This window comes from Neofelis nebulosa, chromosome 18, assembly GCF_028018385.1.
Source record: "Neofelis nebulosa isolate mNeoNeb1 chromosome 18, mNeoNeb1.pri, whole genome shotgun sequence".
Lineage (NCBI taxonomy): Eukaryota > Metazoa > Chordata > Mammalia > Carnivora > Felidae > Neofelis > Neofelis nebulosa.
Window position 1 is genome coordinate 10,684,536 of NC_080799.1, and position 15,361 is coordinate 10,699,896.

The 15,361-nt window shown below is 60.4% G+C and overlaps 1 protein-coding gene across 3 annotated transcripts in view; it reads left to right on the plus strand.

Annotated features, from left to right (window-relative positions):
- Positions 1-15,361, plus strand: part of GTF2IRD1 (GTF2I repeat domain containing 1) — a 124,559-nt gene that overhangs the window by 31,417 nt on the left and 77,781 nt on the right. For all 3 annotated transcript variants that reach the window (XM_058710194.1, XM_058710196.1, XM_058710195.1), the window contains exons 2-6: positions 5,932-6,060; positions 9,100-9,241; positions 11,567-11,722; positions 13,487-13,670; positions 14,397-14,707. In XM_058710194.1, the coding sequence (XP_058566177.1) occupies positions 5,938-6,060; positions 9,100-9,241; positions 11,567-11,722; positions 13,487-13,670; positions 14,397-14,707 (916 nt within the window). In that variant the 5' untranslated portion in view covers positions 5,932-5,937. The remainder of the gene's footprint in view (positions 1-5,931; positions 6,061-9,099; positions 9,242-11,566; positions 11,723-13,486; positions 13,671-14,396; positions 14,708-15,361) is intronic.

The following is a 15,361-nucleotide window of genomic DNA, read 5'->3' on the forward strand; positions in this document are numbered from 1 at the left end:
CCTCCGTCTCCGCCTCTTAGTGACCGTTCCCTGTGGCTCACACCTGGTCTTCAGACAGCTCAGGAGAGTGCCTTCCTCCTGTCCTTGAGGTCTCCCTGGACAAAGTGGTCCTGTCCCCTCTCCCAGGACCCCCCAAGCCTGCCTCTCACCTTATTAGGTAAAACTGATTTTTCGGACCTGGAAACAGGACCTACTGGCCATCCCTTTGCCTCCCTGTCTGTCTCGTTCTCAGCAGCTGGCAGGGACGTTTTGGGCTTCTGGTATATTACGCCCTGTGTTGTGGGGTGACCAGCTGTCCCAGTTTGCCCCGGACTGAGGGATTTCCCAGGACAGGGGACTTTCTGTGCTCAAGTCAGGAAAGTTCCAGGCGAACCAGGGGACGTTGGTCGCCCTCCTTGTGTATCATCCGTGGAGTCCATCAGTTGATCTTTCTGTTCCCCGAGTCCTGGTGGGTTTGAGGAGTACAGTCCCCCCGCCCCTTCTTTATTTAGTTTACTTATTTATTTTGAGAGACAGAGCATGTGGGGGAGGGGCAGAGAGAGGGAGGGAGGGAGAATCCCAAGCAGGCTCCATCCACACTGTCAGCACAGATCATGAGATCATGATCATGAGATCACGACCTGAGCTGAAGTCAGATGCTCAACCGACTGAGCCACCAGGCGCCCTTTACCACCTCTTGAAGACAGGACCAGGCTTGAGGACAGACAGACAGACCTTATCCCTGCTACCCACTGACTGGGGGCCTCGGGCAAGCCCCTTCTGCGCCTCTGCGTTGGAGGAGGAAGCAAGCATAGAGGGTTAACTCGCCACTGATGCCCCACCACAGAGCAGTCAGGCTGCTCAGAGGAGTACCTGTCCAGGACACCTGTCTGAGCCAGCAACCTCTGTCAGTTTCACTTCCTGGACTGTTCCTCTGATCCAAGTACATCCCGCACTGTAGTGTCCCACATTGCCCCCCCTTTTAATTTTAATTTTCTGAGAGCCTGGCAAGCCCAAAGTTGTCACTCTGTTTATAGCTTGTGAGCGTCCCAGTTCCTGCCTGACGTGGCCGACTGTCACACCGGTTAGCTCCCCGAGGATTCAGGGCGTGCCCATGAAAACCCGAGCAGGCGTTCGAGGCAGTGGGCACACCGTAAACCCAGCAGGCATGGCCCTGGCCTCCCAGCGCTCACGTTCCTGTTGGGGAAGTCGGGTGAGAAACACATGAACGGGTCCCTTCAGATCGCAGCAGGTTCTGAGACGGGGAGCCAGGCGCCTGGGTGGCTCAGTGGGTTAAGTAACCGACTCTAGATTTCGGCTCAGGTCCGGAGATGGGGTGCGGAGACTGCTTGAGATTCCCTCTCTCCCTGTTTCTCAAAGAAAGACAAAATAAATTTATAAAAAAAGAGTTGGGCAATCAGTGGGGGGGGGGGGTGCTGCTGTGTGGTCTGTGTGGTCAGGGGCTGTGCACAGAGGAGTTGGGGCTGGTGGAGCGGGGGAAGCCGTGGGAGTTGGAGGCCTGGAAAAGCCTGCTGCGCAGGGGAACTGCAGGCAGGAGACCCGAGGAGGGGAATGCAGGTGGCAGGTGAGGGACACGAGGGGGAGGGAGCCAGAGCCCATTGCAGAGGGGAGAGGGCCGATGGGCCAGAGAGGGCAGGTGGGCCCAGGTCACATGGGGTATGTGCTCAGGGAGGTTCTCTCCACTCTGCTAAGCAGGAGGGCGGCGTGAGAGCGATGTGGCTGCTGTTTGCAGGAGGGACCATGGGGGCAGGAGAAGGGCGGGGGTTGGGGGACAGCGAGGGGTTCATTGCCGAAGCGTGAGCAACTGAGGAAGGTGGCCCGGGTGGTCAGGTGGCCCTGGTGGTGACGAGAAGCAGGCAGATCTGGGTGCTTTCTGGAGCCACAGCATCATTTTCCCCCCCGACTGTTTTAGAAACAAAGAGGGGCGCCTAGGTGGCTCAGTCAGTTGACTATCCCAGGACTGATTTTGGCTCAGGTCATGATCTCACAGTTTGTGGGTTCGAGCCCCACATTGGGCTCCATGCTAATGGTGCAAGCCTGCTTGGGATTCCCTCTCAAAAATAGCTAAACGTTAAAATTTCTTTTAAAAATGGGGGTGCCTGGGTGGCTCAGTCAGTTAAGCATCTGACATAAGCTCAGGTCATGATCTCATGGTTCATGAGTTCAAGCCCCGCATCAGGCTCTGCGCTGACAGCTCAGAGCCTGGAGCCTGCTTCGGGTTCTGTCTCTCTCTCTCTCTCTCTCTCTCTCTCTCTCTCTCTCTCTCTCTCTATCCGCCTCCCACCCACCCCTGCCATAAATAAATAAACACTGAAAAAAAATTAAAAATTTTTAAAAACAAAAAAAGAAATGAGAGAGAAGGGAGATGAGGACGAGGCCTCCGTTTGAGCCTGAGCACCTGGGCAGATGGCCGGGAGAGGCAGGTCTAAGCAGGGAAACACGGGGCCTACTCCGTTTAAGTTGCTTGCTAGACGTGGAAGAGGACAGGTAGGGAGAGAGAAGCCCAGAGTCACCAGCCTGTAGGTGACATTTAAGCCAAAACATTGCAGCGAGGGGCAGAAGTGGACGGGGGAAGAGGAGGGCCGGTGGGGGGGGGGGGGGGGCTGGAACTGAGTCTGAGCCCTCCTCCCGGGTTAGGTTAGCAGTCGATGCCAGCAGTGTGAGTGGCCAGGAGGTAGGAGGAGAATCAGGTTGCCGGCACCCTGGCAGCCTGTAGAGAAGAGTCTGTCGAAGGAGAGGAGAGAGACAGAGCTCGTGGCCTCCGGGCCCTCACAGGCCTCGTCCACCCAGGAGCCCGAGGGCGGCTGGCAGGCCCTCGCTGCTTGTGCCCTGCTTCTGGGGCCAGCCACCTGTCACCTGAGGCATCACTTCTGGTGTCCCCTCCTGGGGACCCCGGAGCAGCTCTTGGCTGCCTCCAGCCTGGCCCGGCCTGGCCCTGGCCGCCAGTGCTCGAGGGCTCCAGCTGTGGCTTCTGTCCTCACCGCGGGCCCCCAGGCCCCTGGAGTCTGTCCTGTTTATGCCAGGCACTTGCCTCCTGCTTTACTACTCTCATTTTCATATTCTCTGTTCTGTGTAGTCTGTTGGTTTTATTGAGTGGTTTTCTCCCTGCCTCAGGTTAGAGCCAGCCCCTCACCCTACAAATGAGGAAACTAGGCGCGATGCCTGGGTGGCTCAGTCAGTTAAGCGTCCAATTCTTGATTTCGGCTCAGGTCATGATCTCATGGTCGTGAGTTCGAGGCCTACATCGGGCTCCATGCTGACAGTGTGGAGCCTCCTTGAGGTTCTCTCTCTCTGCCCCTACCCTGCTCGATTGCTCGCACTCTCTCTCTCTCTCAAAATAAATAAACTTTAAAAAAAAACTTAAAATTTTTTTTTAAAGTTCATTTATTTTTGAAGGAGAGAGAGTCAGAGCACGAGCAGGGAAGGAACAGAGAGAGAGAGAGAGAGGGAGACACAGAATCTGAAGCAGGTTCCAGGCTCTGAGCTGTCAGCACAGAGCCCCACAAGGGGCTCAGACTCACAAACTGTGCGATCATGACCTGAGCTGAAGTCAGATGCTTAACCGACTAAGCCACCCGGGTGCCCCCCAGAAACCCTTTAAAACCAATGAGGAAACTAGGGTTTGGGGTAGTTGACCCGACGTGGTCCTCCTGGCAGGCCTTTGTCTGGGTCTCCCCGTGTGTGTGGCGTACGGCTCCCGGCCCAGCGCTCTGGCCCATCTGTCCCATCCACAGCAGCTCTGGCCACAGGGGACCCTCTCTCCGAACCCTGGCCGTTTGTCAGAGGGGGAGCTCTTCTCCGTCTTGCCTCCTAAGTGCACCCACCTGCTTGGGACAAGGAGTCAGGGGACAGCCCAAGCCGAGCCCCCTTTTCCTCCCTCCCTTCGTCTCTGAGTCCCTGGTTCCTTCCTAAATGGATTAGGACTCTGCAGGAAGGAGCCAACAGCGGTCTGGGTGACCCGGAGGCCGGGGCCGTCTGGTGCCTCCTGCTTTGCCCTGATTCAATTTGGGCCTCAGCAGCTGGGAGGCTGGCAGGCTGAGGTCCGTCTGGGGACGGCTCGAGGGGTGGCCGAAGGGAGGGGAGAAGCCTTCCAGCGCCCCGGGCGGGCAAACCTCTCAGCTTCTCACACGGCAGACCCTCCGGTGGTCTTCGCGTCACAGAAGGCTCCAGGGGAGGCCACCGGCTGCCTGCTGGGCCCTTGGGATGTCCCATACGTGGCCTGTCATGCCCTCAGCATCCCTTAATACTGTGGACTTCGAGCATTTGTAAAATTGCAACCTGGGAGAAGAAAGAAATTTTATAAACATTCAGAAGTGAACCCAATTCACATTCCGGCCAGCGGCTGCCTGGCCCGTTGTTAAAATCAATATTTATTCACAGCCAAATAGCAGCCTGGGGCCAGAGCCGAGGCCGGAGCCGGGCTCCAGAGTGTTCCTCGTTCGTTTGTGTGTTTCCATAACCGAAGTTCGGACGCTTCTCACCTGGTTATGTGTGAGGCACTCTGACACTTGTTCTGTGTCACCGACCCATGACTCACAGGAAACCTACAGACTGCGGTGTGGACCACACCCCCCCTTGGCCTGTCATGCACATCAGGCCTGAGCTGGGCCCCGGGGGTCACCAGCCCCTGCCCTCACAGGGCTTACAGTCCAAGGGGCAGCTGTGGTAACAGAAGGCATTCTGGGTCTGGCACCCTTTAAGGTAGCAGGCCCAGCTGTCAGCCCGTCCCCGGCGTCCCCGTGTGCAGGAAGCGAACGGGATGGGATCCACAGACTCCCTCTGATGCTCACTCCCCTGAACTGGCCACCGGCACCTGGCCTGGGGCCCATGCACAGAGCCCTGGAGGAGCTGAGCCCAGAGAGGGAAACCCAGAGTCCCTGCCTCCACTCTCTGCCCTCTCCTTTGCTTGGATTGGCGAGAGAGCAGCCGCCTCTGGAAGGCCCTGGCACTGGGACAGCCTGTGGGGTGGGGGGGTGCCCCCAAACCCTGGCCCTGACTCCTGGGGTCCTGGTGAGGGAGGGGCAGGAAGGAACTGGAAGCAGGGGAGGCTGACCTGTGTATCTAGTGGGTGCCCGTTCTGACACTGGGCCCTGGTCTGAGGGTGTCCCAGCGGGGGGAAAATGCACCTCTGTCCTCCAGGATCCTCGTGACTATGGGACAAAGTCCTGTCTTGGGGAAACCCTGTTCTGAGATGAAGTGGCCTCTGCCCCACGGTATCTTTCTGAGCTCGGGGGGCCTCGGGGCAGTGGCCTGGCCTAAGGAAGCCTGTGGCTTGAGAGAAAGCTGTGACGGAGGAGGCTGGGGACATGTGGGAGGCCAGCGAGGATGCCTGGCCCAGCTGGGGCAGGAAGGGGCAGGAGGTGGGGCAGCGGAGGGCACCTTGCCAGCAGAGGTGACCATTAAAAGCAGGGCGGGCAGTCAGTAGAGGACAGAGGGGCACTCCGGTCGGGGAGAATGGATGTGGGTATGTTTCAGAGGCGGTGATGCTTGGCGTACCTGGAGCGTGGGGTGTGAGTGGGGGAGCTGGATGGGGGACAGGAGTCCAGAGGTGGGCAGTAGGGAGCCACGGAGGGTGTGTGAGCGAGGCAGAGCCACTGCCAGAGCTACGTGCAGGGGGAGAGTTGGCGGTTGGGGTGCCAGGCAGACTGGCCCTGGTACCGGCATTGCAGGTTTGGGGGATGTTTCGTGGAGCGCACTCCCCAGTCTCCCTGCCATCTGTGCCCGTGCCCCCGTGGAGTTGTGTGCAGGCGACTGTGTCTCCAGGCCTGTCGGGGCTCTAATGCCTTCATGCGTACGAGACCCTTGTGTGAAGAGGTGGCCAGCTCTTGATTCATCCCACCTGGGAAGTAGAGGCGGCCCCTGGGGGCCTGGGCAGTGGGCAGCTGCCGAATGTGCCCCGCACGCCCATCTCCTCCTCCTCCCTCCCTCCAGGTGACCATGGCCTTGTTGGGGAAGCGCTGCGACATTCCCACCAACGGCTGCGGGCCCGACCGCTGGAGCTCCGCCTTCACCCGCAAAGACGAGATCATCACCAGCCTCGTGTCTGCCTTAGATTCCATGGTGAGTGCCCCCGTCTGCCCTGGAGGAGCCGAAGCTGACCGCAGAGCCGTGGTCTCACTCCCCAGCCTGAGTCTCAGCGGCCCCGTCTGCAACAGGGCCCTCTGCCCACGTCAGCGGGCGGGAGGCTTAAGTGATCGGGATGGAAGAATCCAGCCCTGCGAGTAACCGCTGTCCCCTCGTCCCCTCGTCCCCTCTTCTTCATTACCTCGTGCCATTCGAGTCCCATCCCTGGGAGGGTCCCAGGCTTCCCTCCCTCCCCTCGGGTCCCCTGGAGGATAGCGTGTGGGCTACCGTGCGAGATTCGTGTGAGAGCTGTAATCCCTGATGTTAAAAGCAAGATCTGGGACTGCATCTCAGGACCAGGAGAGAGAAACACGGCCTCAAAAGTTGTACCTAACCCTATGGTAGTTTATTCCAAGTAAGGAAATAGTAATGTCATTTTCCTGGGGGAAAGTTCTGTGACAGAGGGTAGGTGGGTGTTAAAATCTGTCTGGTATCAGTTAGCTGCGCCCTTGCATTTTAGGATGGTGAAATTCAAGTCCAGAGAAGGCAGTACCTTGCCTGGAGTCACACAGCTTGGCCAGTTTCTGTTTTATTTTTTAAAAATGTTTATTTAGTGATTTCGGAGGCAGGGATGGAACATGCACACGCTGGGGAGGAGCAGGGAGAGAGAGAGTCCTAAGCAGGCTCCCCACTGGCAGCTCAGAGCCCAACGTGGGGCTCGATCCCACGAACTGTGAGATCGTGAGCTGAAATCAAGAAGAGTTGGACGCTTAACCGACTGAGCCACCCAGTTACCCCTTCATCTTTATAGTTTTAACGTGTTTGTGTCTCTAAAATTTTTTTTAATGTTTATTTATCTATTTTGAGAGAGTGAGATAGTGATCAGGGGAGGGGGAGAGAGAGAGGGAGAGAGAATCCCAAGCAGGCTCCCCACTGTCCACGTAGGGCCTGATGCGGGGCTCGATCCCACAAACTGAGATCATGAGCTGAAATCAAGAGTCGGACACTTAACTGACTGAGGCAGCCCAGCATGATCAGTTTTTAAAGTGGCCTTTCGGGTGCAAAGTCTACGGTTTCCAAGGACAAGGGCCTCCTTCCAGGCTGTTCCTGCTTAGGGAGCTCGAGCGCTGTTGAGGTGGTGCGTGTGGGCCAGAGGCGGTAGGCACCGCTGGGGAGGTCGGCTGGGTACGACCCCGTCCCCGTGCAGAGCGTCCTTCGTGAGGAGGGGAGCCCCAGGAGCTCAGCCCTGCCTGCTGCAGGGGCGGCGATGGCGAGGTCAGCTGTGACAATGGGCAGTTACGACCCCCACGACAGCCACTGAGTTGTCTGTGGTAATTGACATTTAAATTGTAGTTAGTCGAGGGGTGCCTGGGGGGCTCAGTTGGTCAAGTGTCCGACTCTTGGTTTCGGCTCAGGTCACGGTCTCATGGTTTCGTGGGTTCGAGCCCCGCGTCGGGTCTGTGCCGATAGTATGGATCCTGCTTGGGATTCTCTCTCTCCCTCTCCCTCTCCCTCTCCCTCTCCCTCTCCCTCTCCCTCTCCCTCTCCCTCTCCGCCCCTCCCCTGCTCCCGCTGTCTCTGTGGCTCCCAAATAAATAAGTTGTAGTTAGTTACAATGAAATACGGTAGTTCAGTTGTTCAGTTGCGCTGGCCTCATTTCCGGGGCTCTGTGGCGATGGCATCGGAAGTGCAGGCAGAACGTTCCCATCGAGACGGAGAGTTCTGTTGGGCGGCACTGCCCTAGAGGGTGTTACGGAGGCTCCTCAGGGGAGCAGTGGCCCTGTGGCTGTCCTGGGGGCGTGGACAAGACCCGCCTCCCCCGGCCTTGGGTCCCTTCATGGCCTTCTTGAGGGACCCTGAGGATAACAATGACACTTGCTCGGCGGTGACCTGGCTGTGGCATTGTCTGGGGCCCGGGGCCTGGGTCCTCGGGTGGTCTGCGTGGGGCCAGACCTCTTTTAGGGCGTTTCCTCACAGTCCAGGTCTCTGTGTCTCTGGGGACATCAGTTCCCGGGGAGTGAGTATCTCCTCCAACAGCAGGTTGCTTTAATCTTCAGAGGAAATCAGCACACACCCTTCACCATGGGAGAGCCTAGGGGACAGGCTTGCTGGCTCTACAATGTCCCTGCCCCCCCCCCCCCCCCGCCTCCTCAGCAGAGCGACTCTGAAGCTGAAGCTGCCGCAAGAGGCATGATCATGGCCCAGAGAGGTTGAGGAACCTGTCCTAGATCACACAGCAGCAGGACTGTGATGAGAAGCCAGGCTTCCTGACTGCCAGCAGAGCTCTAACTCAGATAAAAACCAGCATTTATGAGGCGCCGAATGCAAGCTGAGAGCTTCGCAGGCAGAGTTCTTCTGCTGACCTAGGTCAGAGGGCTGAAATGCTCGTGGTCTCGGCCGCAGGGCCCCTGTGTGAGGGCTTCCTGTGCTGTGGGCCGGCCAACCTCAACTCTGGGACTGCAGAAGTAACCCCTCCGATTGTGTACCCACACGAGGTGCCCCGGTTTAGAGATATGTTTTCATGCCAACCAGGCCCCACGACCAAGCCCATTGAAAGCCTGGGCCCTGGGCCGTTTGGCCCCATTAGTCCCAGAGCAGGAAGGCGCTGATGGGGGATTGAAGCCTGGATCTGTCTGAGCCTTGGTTCTCCTGGGGCCCCCCACCTCCTCCTCAGTTAGGACTTTGAGAAAACCTAAGACAGGATTGTCCCTGGGGCTGGGGCGAAGCCTCAGGCCGGAAGCCTCCTGCCCCCAGAGCAAGGCAGACCTGGGAGGAGGGACGGGCAGAGGCCATGTGTCTTCGTTCTCCTGTCTTCTCCCCTGACCTTGACCAAGCTTCGGGGGGGGCGGGGGGCATCATTCATTCATTCCTGCTGCAGAACTGACCGAGAACATTGGAGGGGTGACCTCCCCCTCGAGCTGCTGGTGGGCTCTCAGGCAGCTGGGAACTCCCGTCGCACCCCCAGAGCCGTCACTGGAGGTGTCCCCAAGCAGGGGGAGCCTTCCCCGGGCTCACGTACCCTGCTCCCCCCTGCAGTGCTCGGCGCTCTCCAAGCTGAATGCGGAGGTGGCCTGTGTCGCTGTGCACGATGAGAGCGCCTTCGTGGTGGGCACCGAGAAGGGGAGGATGTTCCTGAGCACACGGAAGGAACTGCAATCAGACTTCCTCAGGTTCTGCCGTGAGTACCCCGGGGCTCTGGGGGCGGGGCCTGCGGTCCCTGAGGGCAGGGGCTCTGGCGCATCTCTGGGTCCCCAGAGCATTACCAGGTGGCCCTGTGTCGGGGTGGAGGGTGGGGTTATGTAGGCTTCCCAGTGTGGCGTCGTTATGGGGGGGCAGAGTTTTTATTGGAATCAGGCACACAAACCCCAGGGGGGGCCAGGCCCGACCCCTCCATCTGCTCATTGACAGAAGGGGGCACTGAGGCCCAGTGTTGCCCGGTTCCTGTGAGTCTCTGACATGGGGACCGAGTGCATCTGTTCGCCTAATACTTGCTCAGTCCCTGCTGTGTGCAGCACCCTTTACAATGCTAACTCAGTTACCCAGGGCGAGTAGGCACTCTCATTGTTATAGTAACAATCTTGGAGCCGCCTCCTAGTGGCTCTTGGGGACCAAGTGACTGAGGACCCATGCGGCACAAAGGAAATGCTTGATAAACTCGATCCGTAGTGCTTTGGGCCAAGCCGTGTGCTCAGGAAATACTTACCTCTGGTTTACAATGAGAAACTGAGGCCCAGTGAGCATAAGCCACGTCCCCCAGGGACACACAGCCGACAAGCGGTAGAGGCCAGGTTTCTGTTCTGAACGCCGTGCTCTTTCTGCTACGCCCCTTCAAAATAGGGAGGGACATCAGGACACCCCGCCCCCCCTGCTGGGAGCTCTGAAACAGGGGTCTTTCTGAAGCCTCCAACTCCTCAACGCTACCTGAGCCTTTACACCCTCATAACTCAGCCCCTGGCTCTGCGTTCTCCCCTCCCAGCATCCCGCGTCCCCACCGCAGGCGGTGCTGTGCTGAGTGCTGGCTCACCTCCAGGTGCATTCTCACCTCTGCCCACTGGAAGGCCCTCCCTCCTCTCCCCTGCCCGCAGATGCCTCCCCGGCCTCCAGATTCACATTCCTCCCGCCCAGGCCCCCTCTGTGCCGCTGCCACTCCTTGCCCCCCACCCCAGCCCTTGCTCCCCACACTGTGCCAGCTTCCCATGCCCTAAGCTTCCGTGCGTGCTCCTGGTAAGCTCTTGAGCGAGGTCAGCGTCACCTTTGTGGTGGGTTAGGTCCTACAGGGTTGGGGCCTGGCCCCAGCGCTGAACGCCAGCATCCCCCCGGCCATTCGAGCCCACGATTTGGGACTCAGAGCTCTTGGGGTTAAGAGCAGGCCCTGCAGTCAGACGTCTGGGGCCCTATCCTGGCTCCTTGTCTGTGAGAGGGGAGGACAGTGCTGCACTCCTCGAGGGTCGATCCGAGAATGAAACAAACCTGCTAGAGGTTAGAACAGTGCCGGGCACGCGGTTTACACACAATATACGCCGGCTGTTTTTGTCCTTGCCACTATATTAGCATCTGCCTTATACCCGGGGTCTGGACCCTAGATCAGCCATTTCGGGGAAGGCTGTCTCCCGGCACTGGACTTCCAGTGCTCCCAGCTTCCAGATGCTTCCCCAGCCGCCCCCACCCCTACTCCCACTCAGCTCTCAGAGCCTGTGCCCTCTCCCCAGGCTGGGTGGGGGCTGGACCAGGGTAGAGTAGACAGTGCCAGGGTCCTGTGGCCCCCGACCGGCCAGGCTGGGGCGTGTGCACCTGGCTTCCCGGAGCCAGGCAGAGCTGCTATTTATAGCCGGGAGCTCGGCTGGTTTATTTCAAGCTCCACGGATCCCGGCAGGGGAGCCGGCTCCAAGCTGCGAGGGGCCCTCCAGACCCTCCACCCATCCCCTTTCCAAGGCATTTTCTAGCATTTCCCTACCCAAAGGTTCACTGATACTCCCAGGGCCCCACCCTGGCCCAGCCTGGCACGAACCTGCCTCTTTGCAGCCCCTTGGCCTCCTGGCGGCGTCCCCATCGTCTCCTCGTCTGGCAGAGCAGAAAACTGGGGCCTCGATCGCCTAAGACAGCATTAATGTCAAAGCCCAGAGAGGGTTGGATGGAACAGACCTTGGCTGGACCCCAGTTCTGAGCCAGGCCAGCTGGTTTTTATGCGAGAGCTCACAGACTGAGGCCCAGAGAGGGAAGGGACTGGCCCAGGGTCACACAGTGAGTTAGAGGTGACCAGGAGGAAACCCAAGCCCTATGCTAGGCACTAGGAACTCAGAGATGACCAGCCCCGCCCTGGGCAGGGGTTTGGGGCAGGGCCCGCTTGTTCGTTCGTTCGCTCGTTCATTCATTCATTCATTCATTCCTGTTCCGTGTTGAGTGTCTCGCTGCAGGGTTCAGCGCGGGGCAGGGACATGCCAGCTCGCTGGGCAGGTGGTAACGTGGGTGCTCGCCACGGCCCGACATGCTCTGTGTCCCGCAGGAGGGGCCCCTTGGAAGGAGCCGGAGGCAGAGCATCCCAAGAAGGTGCCGCGGGGCGAGGGTGGAGGCCGGAACGTCCCTCGGTCGTCCCTGGAGCGCGGCTCGGACGCGTACCTTCTGCGGAAGATGGTTGAGGAGGTGTTTGATGTTCTTTATAGTAAGATCCTTCCTCATTCCATTTGGGGCCCCCGGGCGGGTGGGAGCCCCGGTCCCTGCCCTGCTGAGGAGGCCCCCCCCGGCCCCACCGCGGGCCCAGGGCAAGACCTCAAGGTGTGCCCCGCGCCCCCCCCAGCCCTCCCTCGTCTTGTATCCCCACCCCGGCCTTGCTTCCTGAACCACCGTCCCCACTGCCCCGGCCTGCCTGGCGCTGCTCACTGCCACCTGTCGCCTGGAAATGGCCCCCGGCTCGCCCTGGTCTCTTTTCGCCTCCAGGCCGGCTCCCTGCTGCCCCCACCTGTCCTTGACCAAGGGCCTCTTCCTAAAACACAAGTCTGACCAGGAAGCTCTTCCTCCCACTGCCCTGGGGGCTCGCCGTTGCCCTCAATGTGGCCTGAGCACCCACATGGCCGGTCCCGCCCACCCCCAGCCATGTTGCCCTGCCTGACGGGACCGTTTCCTGTTCTCCAGCACACTCCGGCTTCGTTTCACACCTCCTCGCCTTTGCACCGCTGTGCCTTTTCAGACTGCCTGCCCCTCTGTCTGGTGGATGCCACATTATTCTCTAAGGCTCGGCTCTGGGCAACCCCCTGCCCCACTGGCTTAATGCCCCCTTTGGGTACCCACCGCGTCCTGTGCCCTCACCAGCGCAGTGCTCTCTGGGGTCAGGGTCTGTGCTTGCCCTTTCCGCTGTTCCCCAGCCTGTAGTTCAGGGCCCAGCAGCGGCAGATGTTGACAGGGTGTTTGTTGAACGACTGAGCGACAGCTGACTTAACGAGTTAGCCGAGTCCTTCCTGTGGGGGAGGTGGGCGGGCCTGGCCCCCCTCAGAAGCGTCGAGTTGCAGAATCTCTGGCCCAGTGGTAGCCTTCACACTCTCTAGGTCCCTAAGGGTCCCGCCTCTGGCTTTGTTCCCTTCTCTACTGCAGCCTTTGGTTGTGTGGAGCAAAGGTCTGTGAGGAAACTCCCACTGTCGTCTAGATGTCAGGAGGAAGAGGAGGCCTGGGTGGGAGGGGAGGCCCGGAGGGTCTGGGTGGGCACGCTGGCCACCGTGGGAGGGGAGGACTTGTCACACGTGGTTGGCCAGGCCACCGCCCTTTTGGCGGCTACGGGGTTGGTGCCCACAGCCCCCCCACACGCCTCGCCCCACTCTGTCCCACCACCGGTGGAACCTGAGGTGGCCCTGAGGTGAGCGGCCTCTTACTGGCTCCGGGTGGGGCTGCAGGGTGGGAGTGACAACAGTCATTCCTCACCCAGGGCCCCTGGGCCACCCTGAGTCCCCAGCCAGTCTCCCCTCCATTCACCCCTTCTCCAACCCCACCACCTTCTGTCCGTGTGCTTCCTCTCTTCCTGAATCTGTTCTTCCTGTTTCCACTCCCCTCCCTCACCTCCTCCCTTCCTCCCTGCCATCTCTCTCCCGCCCTCCTTTCTCTGTCCCCCGTGTCTCCTCCTCACCTCCCACCTGCAACCCTGCACCCCACCCTCCCCTCCGCCCGGGTGCCCTGAGAGAAGAGAATGGCGAGAGAAGCTGGGAGCCCTGTCCGTGGGGGAGCCCTGGCCCTCGGGTGCACACAAAGGGGACTTGTCCCTAGCGCTTGCCCACCCCTCCCCCCCACTTAGCCTGTCCTGTGTGAAGTTCACAGTGCAGGGGCCCGTGGGGTCCAGTCTCCTGGGAACCCGGCACCACAGGGAGTGACTCCACATGGCCCCAGCCCAGCCTGGCTGCCCTCTCACACTAGACCCTCTCCTCGACCCCCTCCCCCACAGGCGAGGCCCTGGGAAGGGCCAGCGTGGTGCCCCTGCCGTACGAGAGGCTGCTCAGGGAGCCGGGGCTGCTGGCCGTGCAGGGGCTGCCCGAGGGCCTGGCCTTCCGGAGGCCAGCCGACTACGACCCCAAGGCCCTCATGGCCATCCTGGAGCACAGCCACCGTATCCGCTTCAAGCTCAAGAGGTGAGTGGGCCCGGGGCCTGGTGGCTGGACTGTGAGGTCCGGACCAGGACAGGCCAGGAGGGCGACCTGCTTCCATTCTGGCTCAGCCACCTGTGGCCACTCACCCAGTCACGGGGAGGGGACTTCAGACACCCGAGGGGGACTAAAAGCTCCCAGCCTGGCGGCGGAGGTGAGGCAAATGCCCGGTCGTAGAGCATGATCTGAGCCAGGCGTTGTGTCATGGGGGCCCCCAGGGGACTTCGGTGTTGCAAAGAGGCTGGAACAGCCCTGGCTGGGAGCCACATCATGTGTGCTCGCTGGGTTTATGTCAGGGGCTGGGGGGAGGCGAGGAGGTGGAGGCTGGCGAGCTGGGTCGAGCGCTGGGGCTGCCTGGAGACCGGCCCGAGGCCGTGGCGTTGCCCATGGGCGTTCAGCAACCACCCTCCGCGCACAGGCCCAGAAGAGGAGGGATGTGGTAGGAGCTGGGGGGCGACCAGGCATGTGATGGCTGGGTGGGAGGCACGGAGGCCGAGGGGCAGGGCCCAGCTCCTCCAGCGGCCCTGGGCACATTACAGCCCTGCCCTGGCCTGCACCCCTGCCTGTAAAATGGGGACTAGCTCCCGTCCTGTGTACCTCGCAGGCCGCCATGTTGTGCGGGGGCCGGGCTGGGGGACTAAAGGAAGAGATGGGACCTTCTGGTGGGTCAGGTGTATGAAGCCATCACGTGTCCTTCTCTCCTTCACCCAGGCCGCTTGAGGATGGCGGGCGGGACTCAAAGGCCTTAGTGGAGCTGAACGGCGTCTCCCTGATAGCCAAGGGGTCTCGGGACTGTGGCCTGCATGGCCAGGCCCCCAAGGGGCCACCCCAGGACCTACCCCCCACCGCCACCACCTCCTCTGTGGCCAGCTTCCTGTACAGCAGTGCACTCCCTAACCACACCACGAGAGAGCTCAAGCAGGAGGCGCCCGCCTGCCCGCTTGCCCCCAGCGACCTGGGCCTTGGCCGGCCCGGGCCTGAGCCCAAGGCCTCTGGTGCCCAGGACTTCCCCGACTGCTGTGGTAAGCTGCTGCCGGGACCCCTAAGTCTGAGGGTGGGACAGGGGTCACTCGTGTGGGGGCACCCTCCCAGGGCAGGTCCGGGTGCCCGGGCCCACCCCAGGCTGAAGGAGGCACGTTGGGACAAGGGGCTGGGACAGGACAGCTGGCGACCCTGGGCCTCCCCTCAGCCGTCTGTGAACAGTATCCTTGGCCTGGGGCCAAGCGATGTCCAGAGGAGTCTGGAGTCCGTAAACATGCTAATCGGTCACATGCTACATCCCCAGCCTGGGTTGGGGGTACTGGAGATAGAGAAGGGACACCTGGATGTGAGAGAGACCTGTGTTCACATCCTCGGGCTCCTTGGCTTAGTGGCTGTGTCCTAGAGCAAATCTCTACCTGTCTGAGCCTCAGTTTCCTCATCTGTCAAGTGCAGATGCCAGTAGAACCTCTCACAAGGTTATCGTCCGGGTTAAGTTCCCGGGCCAGTCAGCAACGCAGATTCTCAGGCCCTGCCACAGTCCTGCTGAATCTGAAGCTTTGGGGACGGGGTCCAGTCGCCTGTGTATTCCAATCTGCCAGGTGATTCAGATGGTGCTCAAGCTTGAGAACTGCTGTATTAAAGCACTGAGTCCGGCGCGCCCGGGTGGCACAGTCAGTTGAGCATCTGACTGTTGA